This window comes from Seriola aureovittata, chromosome 2 (assembly GCF_021018895.1).
Source record: "Seriola aureovittata isolate HTS-2021-v1 ecotype China chromosome 2, ASM2101889v1, whole genome shotgun sequence".
NCBI classification, from domain to species: Eukaryota; Metazoa; Chordata; class Actinopteri; order Carangiformes; family Carangidae; genus Seriola; species Seriola aureovittata.
In genome coordinates this window covers 7,606,325-7,620,597 of record NC_079365.1, presented here as the reverse complement: position 1 = coordinate 7,620,597, position 14,273 = coordinate 7,606,325, and the positions used below count along the sequence as shown (strand labels likewise).

The window sequence follows — 14,273 nt, the reverse complement described above, 5'->3', positions numbered from 1 at the left end:
GCTGATAATGCTGGAGGCTGATACATGTCTGTACGCTCGGCTGAAAAGCTTGTGCTCACTTATCAAGTCCCCGAACATCTATTCCCACAGAGGTAATCTGTGTCATGGTTCATGCTCAGAGGAAAACTAATTCCTGCTGTCATACTTTAATTCCACATACAACACTGATGGCACGCAGGAGTAAATCTCTCTGAGGACAAAGTGATATTTCCTGAGCTGCAAATGGCTTAACACACACAAACACACACAGAGAAGATGAGCCATCTTTTCATTAAAAAAGACAAAACTTTACCATGCAAACATTTTAGCAAATATAACTGTCTGTGTTGCAGACCTTGTAGAAATCAGCCTGTGTTTTACGTAGACCAATGCTGCTCCCTAGTGTGAGAAATGGGAACAAGGAGAAATGAAATGCAAGTCACTGCTAGTTAACACAAGAGGCTTCTCTTAGTAATATAATGTAATGCAAAACTTGAGTGATCCTCGTGTTGACCCTCCACAGGGAGGTCAGAGTACAGGTCAACTACAGATTATTGAAATATTAACAGGAGGAGATAAAAATTGTAATTTCAAATGAAGTCATCATGGGAAGCTGCCAGTGGTGAACTTTATGCTGATTGAAGAATCAGCTACAGAGCAGCACTCCTGGAGCTTCAGCGTCCTCTTTCAGTGGTGTTCAGCAGGGCAGGCAGTGGTTTTAAACTCCTGGTCTTCCTCCAGGTTTTCAAGTACATCATCAAATGTGAGGTAAAAAATTGTCCCTGATTGAGCACGAGAATAAAGGTCAGCTGGGTTCTTTTAATTGAGGTCAAGAATTTGAAAACTCTCAACACTATGTCACCCTGCAGAGTAAAAGCAGAAACAGAAGAGGAAAAGATAAACGTGAGGCCGCATGAAGATGACTGGGCAACCTGTGAAAACATGTGTCTTTTTTACATAACTTGTGGCAGTATTAAACAAAAGTAGAGTGTGATTACCCTCCAATGATTTAGTATTGCATTTCTGTAAAGTTGAGGTACTCACTAGAAACATATTAAAATAGGAATGGTCAAAATTAAAGCAACAGATTTCCTCACTTTTAGCCCCTAGTGCAGACGAAGCTCCTAAATTACTGGATCCTACACGTCACATAATGCGCATAAAATCATAACTTTGTTTGACCCATGCTGCCTGATAAATGCTCACCCTTTTCAACCTCCACACCCCCTGTTTGTAATGCAGGTTGTTTGTAATAAATATTTTAGTCTCAAGCCCAAGCTGTTATGACCCTGATGACATCATCACCTGATGATGACATCATCAGGGTTATTTTTTCAGACTTTAGAAAGCTGCTCCAGTGTCACAGGTGCTACTTGAACTGCTTTCACAGGCTCAGTGGGTATCTTTGTAAACTGACCTTTATGTAAATGTTTGGTGGACTACCACTTTAAGTTATTTTAATGAATAAATGGCATATTTTCTATATTAAACAAGCTTTTTTATTCAAAATACTTAAAAGTGGGATTAAAGATTAATTTGTGCCTTGTCTCAGCGGTTTATATTGAAAATCTAATTTGAATAATAGAAATGTGTGACTCAACCACACATCTAACAAAGCAATTAAACACTCGTTTGGAGACATTTTCTAATTTGCCACCATTTTAGTGCAACAACTCATAATCCGTTCTTTGCTGACACACTCATTCATCACAGAGGACGCAGTCTGGAAATCGCAGTTTTAACTGGATGCTGCCTTGAATGTATTGTACGTGTCTGTCTCCACTTTTCCGCTGCACTAAGCAATGGGGAGGGAAAGGTTACCAAGGGAACCAGCCAGAGCGACAGAGTGTACGTTCCTATTAGAAGACAGCTATGATTACTGACTGGAAATAACTGAAGGTCACAGGTGACAACACTTCAGAAAGTCTGACACTTAAAATATTCAAATATTTTATGGTAGCTGATCACACACTTCCTATAGATAACTTAAATATAACATACACTGGGACAGTATTGATGAAAAACATGGGTTTATATATATGCATAAAATAATTAAATTGTGTGAGATATACATCTCACATACTCAATTTTTTTACGCATTTTTAGATTAGCAGTTATCATTGATGTAGAAAAATACATTATAAACTGTATGATTTTTATGATATGCTACATTTTATCTGATAACAAATAGTGCTACATTCATGAGTGTTAAAGAGCAGTTTGTTCCACCAAGCAGAAAACAGACGGCTCTGTGGGGAGACTTTGACACAAAGTTCACAGTGCTAGCATGACTTTCTCCTGGTGTGAGGATTGTTCTTGCCCAGGCAGAGTGTGACGCTGCTGGGGGAGGCCTGTGACGACGCGGTGCAGGAGCTGCACGAGGCCTGGTCCACCCTGTAGGAGATGGAGTTGCAGAAGACGGGATTGCTGTGGCCACGCTCCTGATCACTGGGAGATGGAGGGGGGCTGTTGTGGATATCCAGGCCACAGCAAATACAGGAGAACAAGGCTCTGAGTCTGCAGGGTTCAGGGATCTTTGAGTGCTCTCTGTGTTCAGATATAATGAGTCTGCGATCCTCTGCAGGAGAGGGGAGGAGGTTAGTACAGCTGGTGCCCCCCTCCATGGGCAGGCTCAGGTTGCAGCGGCTGCTGTGTCCATCTTCTCTGTCTTTATATGCCACCTCAGCAGTTTCTGCCTCAGCATCCGATACCTCCCTGTCCTCTTGTGTGTCTTTAGGTTGTGGTCTCTGCTCCTCTCCCCCCGCCTCAAGTCTCACCTCAGGCTCCTCTGAGCTCACAGTGAGGAACCTCAGGACCACCAGGTTAAGAAAAGCTCCAATCACTGTCAGCCCAACCAAAATGTACATAAAGCTGAAGGCCACATAGGGGGGTCGCTTCTGGAGAGTATCTTTCTTCTGCAGGGCTACAAAATCCCCAAAGCCAATGGTGGTGAGCGTGATGAAGCAGTAGTAATAGGCATTGAAGAAGGTCCAGTCCTCAAAATGAGAGAAGGTCGCAGCTCCAATACACAGAGTGCTCATGCAAGACAGCAGACCCACCAGGACCATGTTCCCCATGGATACCTCCGTCTTCCGTAAGCCCAGGCCCTGCTTGGCTCTTCGCAGGAGGTAGCGGACAAAAGTATTGATCCTCTCACCCACGCTCTGGAACATGACCAGTGTCAGAGGAATGCCCAGGAGTGCGTAAAACATACAGAAGGCCTTGCCAGCATCAGTTCGAGGAGTAATGTGGCCATAACCTACAAAGTCACAGTATATTGCAGGTCAAATCATGTCAAATAGTACTGTTTACTGTCTATGAACATTCTCAGGCATCAAGGTATACTGTAGGCTACTACTGCTTTCAGCAGCTCACTTGACAGCCAGTGCAGGTCAAAGGCAAATCTCAAGTTTTTAAAGTGGCTATTTGTAAGTTTTCTCTGCTGCCAAACCAGAATTCTTGCAGGGAGTAGGTGGTGGTGATTGACGCTTGACAATAGCGAACCATCGTTGTCTTTATAATAGAAGAGGTTATAATACAACATCTGAGCAGTCCTACAGTGAGTCACTATTAGAAAGTGACAAGACAGGCCGGGCTAGCTGGATGGCATGCTAACTTCAGTAGAAGAAAACATGTGATAGAAACAAAAGTTAACATTGTCCTGGAGACAGCTCTTGGCGAGTAATGGGATGAAATTTGATGCTGAACTTGCAACGTTTCTTCTATTGGTAAGTAAACGGCTGTCAATGCTAACGGTGGCTAAGTAGCAATAGCAAAACTTACAAACAGCTCCTTTAAATTAGGGGCTCAAACACTTACAGCCAATTCATTTTATGGTGGGTAATATAGCTGTCTATGTGATTAAACGTGGATGAATCAATATTGTGATTCAAGCAGGTTTAATGTGAAACTCAGTGTGACAAAATCATGGAGCATTATCACCAAACTCTGCAGCTGTGGACAGCTTTTTAGCTCAGTGTTTGAGTGTTTGTTCTCATTAATGCAGAAGGCCAATATATTCAGAAAGGGCTCCAATAAAACCACAGTTAGGGTACTGTTAGCAACCAGGAGCCAAGATAGCAGCCAGCTGGTGAAAGCGGGTGAAGAAAACCAAACATCTGTCCGCTTGTTTTATTATTTCTCTGCCACCTTCTGTTCAAAAAAACCATTAATGCAGCAAGAAAATTAACAGGTGGGCAGACAGCTACCCTGCACACTGACACAGGTATCTACATCATCATGTACATTACATGACTCAGCTGTAAGACAACATAATGACAGTTCAGCCTCTTGATGTTACAGGCTCTGCACACCCACACAGGTGCTTTCACAGAGACATCTGCTCAGGTTGAGGCGAGTCAGGAATGCTTGTAAGGACCAGTGAGAATGAATGAAAGTTGTAACGTCTCCCACAGTAACGTGGGGTCATGTTACACTTCCATCCTACTATTTGTTTGTTGTTGCTTCGTCCACCATGTGTACACACTCAGACAGTCCTCCACCAACAGTGAGTGGACCATGGAGTGTTAAATAACTGGAAATTCTGAAGAGGAAAAAATGGGAAATATAAACATTTCCTTTTTAAGCTTCCAGTTTTGATTTGCTCTGGTTCTCTGGATAAGAGCTCCCCAGGCTCTCAGTAAATACCCATCTAAATATTGTCATCAGTACGTGACCTATCTTGAAAAATATTACTGCATATGTATTTGGGTAATTGAGATGTTTAAAAGGTTTGCAAAACCTAAATATGAACATTTAAAGTGATACTCCACTTGTTTGAGTATCAGTTACCAGTTTTCAAAGTGGAAAAAGTATCTAAAAGGTCACAGAAAGGTTCAAGTCCTCCTGCAGCCCTGCAATGTGACACACTTGTCTGCTCAATATGTTGCAATCAAATCCTAGCAGAATATTACTAAAATGATTGCTTCCATCTTAAATCTCCCATGATTCTGTCAAGCACCTAGAAAGTTATAGCAATAATGTGACGTGTCGGCTCACACGTTTGACCAGGTTGTGCATCACAGGAGTGTATTTTGCCATATTTGAGCAGAATATTACTGTTGGTATAAACATGATAATCATATAGGTATGAATGTAGAGCCAATGACACTGGATGAGAAGTTTCAGGAAGTGAGAAGTTTCTTTTTTCTCTTTTGACTATATAAAAATGTCACTGTTGGAATCCATGACAACTCTGTGGATCCATGCAGACCACAGACAGCCAGTCCGGCAGGGGTTAATATTTCAATTAAAAACTAAGAATTTTTGGTGGAATATCCCTTTAAATAATTTTCTGTGGAGTTATGCAGGTTGTTAATTAGTTCTTTACTGTCCACACGTTGCTATTCAGTGGCAAATCATCATAGTCACAAACTTAAGTCGACATCATGCAAACACACACAAAATGTTGTTTACTCCCAACACACTGTGCTGCACAGTTTCACCTGTTCAATGTGGCCCCTTAAACTTGGGGCCCTATGAAAGGGCTCACCTTTAAACTATGAAGCACACAAACACACACACACACACAAGCAGAAACTCAGAAATGTTGCTTGCCCTGTTTTGACAACACAACCACGCATGGACGAGCACTGCTGTAGGCTACTTGCCAATCGTGGTGATAACAGTGATGGCAAAGTAAAAAGAGCCGGCGAACTTCCACTGCCTCCCGGCTCGGTGCGGCTCCGACAGCCGGACCACTCTCTCCACCTCCCTGTAGCCATCTTCGGTGAAGCCGTACTTCTTCTTCAGCTCGTTCAGCTTCTGCTCCAGCGCCCTTCTCTTTGAACTCTCACTTCCCGACTCTAGCGCGTCGAAGACGGCGGCTCCTATGAGCAAGTAGAGAATAATGGAGAGGATGAGGGAGAGGGTCCTGATGTTCTGCGTCTTCATCCTCAACTCCGGAGTGCGCGCGGAGCAGAGGCAGGGAGGGAGGGTGCTGCTGCTCAGAGGCACAGACGCACAGAGGACTCCATCCATCCTCAGAGAGCTGATGTGCTGAGGCCCCTCTGGCCTGCTACGATTACCGCAGTATATAGGTTGCGTGTGGAAACTTTAGCCTGTTCTGATAGCGTAGGGTTGGTTTCAGCTGTTCATCAGGTAAAATTGCTCCAAACTCCACGTCTCCACAAGTTACCTGAGCTCAACAGCTGGCAGCACCATGACTGTCCACAGGATGTTAGTGTAGCCTACTTAAAGATGCTTTCATGGCTTAGATATGGGCCAGAGACATCTGAAACACTGTGCTGTACCTTAACAGTATCTGTAAAGGTTTTTAGAAGACCCTCCACTCATAATGTGCTTTCTCAAGTTACCTGGATGTTTGACCTTCACTGTGCAGAATGATGTTTGAGGTTGTTTTCACATTCAGTCTCTGTGCTCACCTTTAATCTGATTTTCTGACTTGTACGGAGGTCAATCATGGTCCAATATGCTAGTGAAAAAAAAGTTTCATGTGAAGATCTTCAAGGCATGAAGGCTTGACTGAAAATCATCTAGCTATTCAATATGGGAGACATCTTGTGTCCGACAGTTAAACTTTTGAAATGAAAACTATTTATATTCACAGATTCAGAGAGGGAGAAGGAGTAGGTGTAATCTCAAGATTTGGTGAAAAAACTTACAGTAAAAACATTATTATTCAAAGCAAAAGGATTTCTAAACTTTATTACCATATTACCATAAATGCTGAATAAGGAATATGATACATATACATAGACCCTTCCCTACAGACCTTCCTCTCTAAGGGGACAAGTGGACCCAAACCATCCCAGCAAAATGTCCCCAACAGCATAACAGAGACCAGATCCCCTCACCATATGGGTCAAGCATTCAGGCCCGTTCTCCTGGTGTACGGTGCCCTTGCCCACTTTTGGAGAATATGATGAAGGATGACTCATCTGACCATATCACTTTTTCCCACATCTCTGTAGACACCATTGTCTCTGGTTTTTACACCACTGAACTCTCATGTGCCTTCATCTCTGTGCTGAGGGGTTTATGCACTGAAACACTATAATATCCCTCTCTATGACTGTTCTTGCTGACACAGTCTGATCACGTCTTGACGTTCTCAGTCTCCTGAGGAAGAGCTGCTCGTTCATGAACGTCATGCTCATCAAATGTGCTGTCGACCACAATTTCAAATGCAGATGTCACTTTATTCACTTCCTATTGAAACAGCTGAGCATCTTTGTGACTGAAGCTGCTGCCATCTGTGCCCCACCAATGAACCCTCTTTCAAAGTCACTTAGATCTTCTCCTCTTGTCATCTTGACACAAAATCAGATCAGCTGGGCCTGCTCAGCATTTTTATACCTGCCTGGATTTTAATTGCTTAATTGTACCATGCAGTGAATCCTTATGTCTCTCAACTCATTTATTCAAACTTTTCCTTTAACTTGTCACTCGTTTGTACATATAATTGAAGATCTTTATGTTCTTGATATTAAGACTATTGATTTCCCTGAATGTATGGCAAGTTTATCTTTACAAAAACAAGTGATGCAGAAAAAGTTCAGCTTGTCTCTTCTAAACATTATCCCATTTATCTGAAGTATTTATGCTGCAAACTTTCTCCAAGATGTTCATCATTGATCCTGTGTTTGGAAGGGTTTGGGATACACAAGTGTGAGAGTGTTTGTGTGTGTTGTGTCTGTGGCTGCCACAGAGAAGCACAGCAGAAACAGCTGGCCTTTCCAGACTCTACTCTCCTGATTATTTTGCCCTGTGAAGCGTTCATGTGTGGAGTATTCACAATACACTCGGCTAAAGTATTGCTCTGAGCGATGAAGCATTAGCTGGTGGCAGCACTGACCTTTATCAAGCACACTTAGTCGCTGAGTGATCCGCCCAGCCGTCGTCATTAACTAAGTCCAACAGGGACTGGCTGAGAGAGACGGCAGAGATGATTTGTATCAGTGCGACTACACAGGATCCTGGTTTGTGGAGCTTCTCTGAGGTTTTCAGGGACATCTGCCGGGTTTTTGTTCACTGTCATGCTAATTGGGTTCACAGCAGAGCAACCAGAAAATAGGCTGACTGCTGTAGCTCCATGCTGCAAGTTATTTCAGTTTCATATCCTGCATGAAGTTCCCATCTACTTCCAATTTGTGGGGCCTATTCATGCACTAAACGAGGCCATAAAGAGCCTGAGATCTGTCATTAAAATCCACATTTATTGCCTCTACCTCCTACAGAACATATGGCTATCTTTACGCTGTGTTTTTTATCTTCCAGAGACAGTACAAGACCTTATCCCGCTTTAGTAAGCAGAAATGAATCTATTGCCGAGCAGATGTTAACAGTGTAGCGTGCAGACAAGTCTTGATTTTCTCCACTGGCAGTAAGAGCAATTATCTAGTCCATGAGAGATAATAGCCCCGCCAGAGTCCACTCAATAAGAGCACACAGTGCTTACATTGGTATTATTCAAGATCAGGTCCATATGCAAATTTCACATTATGTGTAGGAAACAAATGATACACAAAATAATGTTATAGCCACACACAGAAACATCACTTCATCAGGATACTGTGTAATCAATGCGAAGGGCAAATTACTTATTTTAATAAAGGCCCTGTGGTTTAACAACAGCTTTCTAACCATGAAGTATTATCTGGTGTACTCATCTCATTTCTCCTTGTTCTACAGGCTGGTTCATATATTCCCTTTATCTTCCACAAGAAAGACATTAAGAGCAGGATGTCCACTGACTGCAGTTGAGACTCATCTGTCCAAGTGCTATCCCCACAGGAAATGAGGCCGGGGAATATACTGCAAAGATGATGGTATCTTTACACTGATAACAGCAGGTGACTGCAATGGAGATAAGTTGTTATGATGATCATGTAGAAGGGAGACACAATGTTTTTTAGTCATAAAGATAAAAAATGCATGTTTAATAAATAAATACAAACTTTACTTACAGCCAAACGTCTTTTTGGTGTCACGGGGGGAAACAGGCTTGAACTTTGCAGCTGATGTGAACAGCCGTTTGAGCCTTATTAGCCAAAAGGGCAGCGACGTGGTCTTAAATTCCTCTAAGTCACCGTCATGAAGAGCTTCTGATGTGAGGATGACTGTGGTGACGGAGAAACTACTGTTTGTTTTTTTTTATCATATGGATCGTAAATGACAGTGTACAGTGTCGCTGACTGTCTTTAGAAATGAATTATAGTCATTGTTTCAATTTCTGTGCAAGATCACACATTTTGTCCTGTCATTGTCCTGGTGACTGGTGACTGCATCATCTGTACTGATCACATTTCATAGTGCCGAATAATTTGATTTAGCAAATAATGATTTTTTTTATAATAATAATAGGTACATGCGTGGATGGATGGATGAGGACGGTTTCACAATGACATATTAGCCCTAATGGAACAGCCCAAATGGAGAAGAGGTCACGTTCTACAGACTTCCTGTAGTTTCTGGTCATGTTTAAACAAATGAGATGCACTGACAAAAGGTTAGAAAATTCACATAACTGTTGCAAATGTGAAGGAGAACTAGAGAATTAGAAAAAGCGTTCAGAGTTTGATGGCACTCAAATACACTTAGATTCCTTCAAGCTTTACACAGTATCACCAGAGGAGGGTGATTGCATGCAGTGCGAATAATAAAAAGTCTGTATTTGAATAACATTTGAGAAGCACAGTCGTGATTTCCCTGACAGAGAATCACATGGACTCATGGACTTGACACTGACACAACCACACTCTTTATTAATCCTTAATTTATCCCTGAAAACACACTCAACACCTTTATATAAATCACGGTTGCCATAGATCCCTTAATTACATTGGACAAGGAGGTTATGTTTTCACTTTTGGGGCAGATCAGGTTAAAGGGCCTGGTCCAGGAAGTCACACTTTTCTGTGAAGGAGGGCATTTCTTGACAATTTCATCAATTTCTCAGGTAATATTGTACGATATGTATCTTGATGTACAAAATCAGACATTATATAGTGTTGAAATCTGTGAGTTTGTACAAGTTGAGGCAGATCCCGATAATAATCTAGATATGGTGAAAGAAAAGGCTGAATCAAATTACACAAAAACAATAGCGGCTGCAACAAAGCACCGAGACAATGCATACAGCTGTAGAGGTGTATGCATTGTATAATGCTGATGTCATCATTTCACACAACAGGTAATAAAGCCACACAGCTGTCTTGTGTAAGGATAATAAATAAATCTATACTTGAGAACAATCGACTGTATTTAAATGTACTGTACATTCAAGACTTCACCCTACATTTGGGGTTAATTAGGGTAATAAATGCATTGTAATATATGAAGGTATTTTCAGTGAATTATCTACACATTTTAATGGGTTAACACCCCATCCCAAGCCTTAATTAGAAAATAATTCCTCTGTAAATTTCCATGAAGGAAAGGCTGTTGGTCAAAGCCATAAATCGTGCAGATAACTGATTAAAATACCTTAATATATAAAAAAACATTAATTATCCAAGTCAGTCTCCTTAAAATGGCTTAACTGCATCAAAATTACACAATTATTAATGTGGAAATTGATGGAGTTTTAAGGTAAGTTTATATGGGCAGGAGGATAATGTCTCAACTGCCCTCAGTCTCTGGCTGCCTCCATCAGCACAGTGACACACAAGTTCAAGTATTTTGACGTCGTTACATATAGGTTGTTTTACCAGCTGTTAAATGACTGTGTTATAATCAGTGTCAGGTTGAATATACACAGTCATTAACATAAATAAAGGGATTACCACGTAGACACCATAATTAAATATATCTATGCATCGATAATAATGTGGACCCTTCAAACACAGAGCCACAGTAAGTCCTCATCACATGACCATTGACATGAATCACTGCTGCCTTGTTTGTGGGCGTTATAGGCGTCCACAAAGTTTCATTTCTCTTTAACCACACAGGAAAGTGAAAGTGAAACAGACTGAAACTTCACAGACAGTGAGTTTCCTCGCATGAGTCCTTTGCTGTTGGGCCTCAGTGGGCAGGTGGTGCTGAAGATGATCTGGTTTGCCTATAACCGAGCTCGTTGTCTTATTGAGTGGTTGTGGCGCATCACCCGGGGTTTCTTCTTGTGCTGTTTTACAAGAGTCTTCACTCCAATAGCCAGATACGTACTGTCAGCGATAGGCTGGCGGGAGGAGCACGGAAGCCGAAATGAACCTGAAGTAAACGACGAAAACAAACCTCAAACAACCGGTTCACAAGACGATCGGGTCGAGGAACCCGTGGGTCAGTGGGAGGCAGGGAGGCTGACCGCGGGCTTCGACCGAAAGGCTGAAGAAAGGGAGGAGGAGGACGCGGAGGAAGAGGAGGACGAGTTTGACCAAGAGGAGTACCAGGTTGACCCTTCAGATGAGTTGTACTGTGGCTACGATTCAACCTGGGAGACTGGGGAGGATCAGAGCAGCACACACCGGAGGGGCAGGCGGCCAGGAGCCTCCAGACACGTGAGTACCTACTGTACAGCACTGTGAGGGATGGCTTCATGGAGGCCTGCACTACAATCATTTCCTGTTGTCAGAGTCACCCTTACTAGATTATATTCTGCTTAATGTCATGTGAGGAGGTGTGGGAATTCATTTTAAGACAGCTGTTGCATTGATTTGATATATAATCCTAACCCTGTAATCTGTAATCTCTACATGTCTGGGATATAAACTGACTCTCTGTTGTCTTCGTAGCAGTACAAGTTTAGCAGATTTGAAAATGCCTCAAGAGACATGCAGAACTACAGACATGACTACCCTGTAAGTTACACACACACACACACACACACACACACACACACACACACACACACACACACACACACACACACACACCATATTTAAACATAGATCATGCAGAAATTTTTCTTTTACATTTCCCCACAGTCCCAGATCAGGCGGCAGCCCTGGAACCAGAACATGTCCTCTGTAAGTCACACCTTGACTCTTTGCATGGGTTCTGCTTTTCTAACACTCATTTATTACTTCATTTAAAATGAAATTAAAATGCCCCTTCTTTTTTGATGAGTAGGATGACAAGCCTAATCTGGGATTCTACCTCGGAAATAATCCCTCTTTACCTGACGGTAGGCCTGCAGCTGGTGGTGGTTGTACATTATACATTGTGATTTTTATCTGCGTAAATAGCTTGACATACAGCATATTCAGATTCAAATTAATGAACTTTTCATTTCTACATTTCTATTCATCAGGTCTCTACATACACAATTTCCACAATGACTGGAAAGGAGAGTATAACACACTGGAGTGTGTACATACTTTTATTCAGTGGTAAGTTAATGTGTAGCCACAGGTGTGATATAACATGTTCAATTCCTGTTTATGAAATTTATCTATTTATCTCAAAGGTTGTTCCCGCTGCAGGAACCAGGGATGAACCATGAGGCCAGCACACTGACAAAAGAAGAAATTAAGGTAAACTACTACAAGCTACCTAGTTCAAATCGTAAAGAAAGTGCTTCACATATCCTGACAAGTTCTACCTTTTCTGCAGGAGTTTCTCAAAAGCAGCACTGCAAAGGAAAATCTGCTGAAGTCATACGAGCTGATGTTGGACTTCTATGGTATCGAGTTGTGTGATAAGGAAACAGGAGAAGTCAAGAGGGCGTCAAACTGGAGACAGAGATTCTCCAACCTGAACAAGTGAACTATCTCTGACTTTTAATTAAACACATGGTTCCCTGAATTGTAACAAAACTCTCTAAGTAACCCTTCATTTGCCTTTTTCCTGCCATTGACAGCCACACTCATAACAACCTGCGCATCACCCGCATCCTGAAGTGCCTGGGAACCCTGGGGTACCCCCACTACCAAGCCCCGCTGGTTCACTTCTTCCTGGAGGAGACTCTGGTCCATGGAGAGCTTCCAAATGTCAAAGAGAGTGTCCTTAACTTCTTCGTGTTTTCTGTCCTTGATAAGAAGCAACGCAGGAAACTCATCAAGTTCGCTTACTTGAATTATGACGCTAAAGATGAGTTTGTGTGGTGCCCAAGGAAAATCCAGATCCTGTGGTCAGAGCCACACAGAGGAGTGCATGGTAGAAAAGATGGTTTTGAGCATTACCCAGATCAGAAGCAGTATCAGATATGACACCTTCAAATTAAACTGTCAAAGCATGTGCCTTATATCTGATGATGGTGATGACAACCTATCACTAAACCCTGAAAACCTGATGAGTAAACACTGCGTCTGTAGAGCAACAGTTAAAATAGATTTGCCCTCACAGCAGCTGGTGGAAGGGGCCACAAAGCATAAAGAACTTGTGCAAGTCTGCCAAATTAATGAGGGTAAAATATCCAGCCTCAGGGTCATAGCAGGAAAAGACACGGTCAGTTATGGTACATCATCCAGTAGTGCACATGCACACTAACTTGATATCATTTAACTTTTCTTACTACTTCATACAGTGGTTTATTAGTCTTTACAGACTGAATCAAATATATTGCAGTTATATATGCAAATGTGTTTGTTTACTAATGTTTGGGATTTCTGGATTTTTTTTTCTTGTTTTATTCTTACTCTTTCACTTTCACAAACAAAAATGTGCAGAATTCTTAAAAGGATTGATTTGTTTTAGGTTAAAAGTGGCACTGTAATATGTTATCGTGTGGGTAGGTGGGACACATGAAGAATTAAGAGTCACTTGTTACCTTCACTGTGATTAATAAAGCGTAAACGATTGTTCCCAATTCTATTTGTCTGAAATCTGTTTTTCTTACTCAGTGTTTTCAGCCTTTTGTCTTATACCTAACTGCCTTATATGATCACTGATTTCTCTCTTGCATTTATTCCTAGTTGTGGTGCTGTCTAACTGTAGTAAAGTGATCCAGTGGTTAAAGAGTAGGAAGGTACTGTATTTTTCAAAGTATAAATCATGTATCTGTCCTGTTGATCATGCATTATAAAAGGTTTTGATGTCTTTCTGGCACAGCTCTTTTATCATCGTAGAAATTCAAAGTGAAGGATTGGGGGCGGCCCAGTGGCTCACTTGCTAGAGCGCGTACCATGCGCTAAGGCTGAATCCTAACTGCAGCAGCCTGGGGTCGAGCCCAGCCTGGGCCCTTTGCTGCATGTCACTTTGATAAATGTGGGTACAAAATCCAATTTAAATATGATCTATTATGCCAAAAAGCAGTTTGATATTTTGGAGACCGCAACAGCTTAAGACACAGATTTGCATTGGTATTGACCTATCTGTCTCTCATGTAATTCCTAATCAGTCGCAGTTACTCACTTACTAACTGAACCTCAGTGTGAAAGCACATTACTATGGAT

At 41.8% G+C, this 14,273-nt stretch overlaps 2 protein-coding genes across 3 annotated transcripts; one reads left to right on the top strand and one right to left on the bottom strand.

The window, feature by feature from the left end:
• Nucleotides 1-406: 406 nt before the first annotated feature.
• LOC130161082 (potassium channel subfamily K member 15-like) lies at nt 407-5,914 on the bottom strand. Its single transcript, XM_056364055.1, has 2 exons — nt 5,589-5,914; nt 407-3,238 (listed from the first exon to the last, which is right to left on the bottom strand). Exons 1-2 carry the CDS (start codon nt 5,869-5,871, stop codon nt 2,262-2,264), a joined length of 1,260 nt encoding a protein of 419 aa, XP_056220030.1. The 5' UTR covers nt 5,872-5,914; the 3' UTR covers nt 407-2,261.
• A 4,980-nt stretch (nt 5,915-10,894) lies between these two features.
• Nucleotides 10,895-13,687, top strand: LOC130161073 (opioid growth factor receptor-like). 2 transcript variants are annotated; one of them, XM_056364044.1, is made up of 8 exons: nt 10,895-11,438; nt 11,676-11,738; nt 11,865-11,906; nt 12,010-12,064; nt 12,191-12,269; nt 12,347-12,413; nt 12,493-12,641; nt 12,740-13,687. In XM_056364044.1, exons 1-8 carry the CDS (start codon nt 10,944-10,946, stop codon nt 13,086-13,088), a joined length of 1,299 nt encoding a protein of 432 aa, XP_056220019.1. In that variant the 5' UTR covers nt 10,895-10,943; the 3' UTR covers nt 13,089-13,687. The 2 variants fall into 2 exon arrangements, with proteins under 2 accessions (XP_056220019.1, XP_056220010.1); XM_056364035.1 differs by having other exon boundaries at nt 10,896-11,438; nt 11,673-11,738.
• Nucleotides 13,688-14,273: the final 586 nt, after the last annotated feature.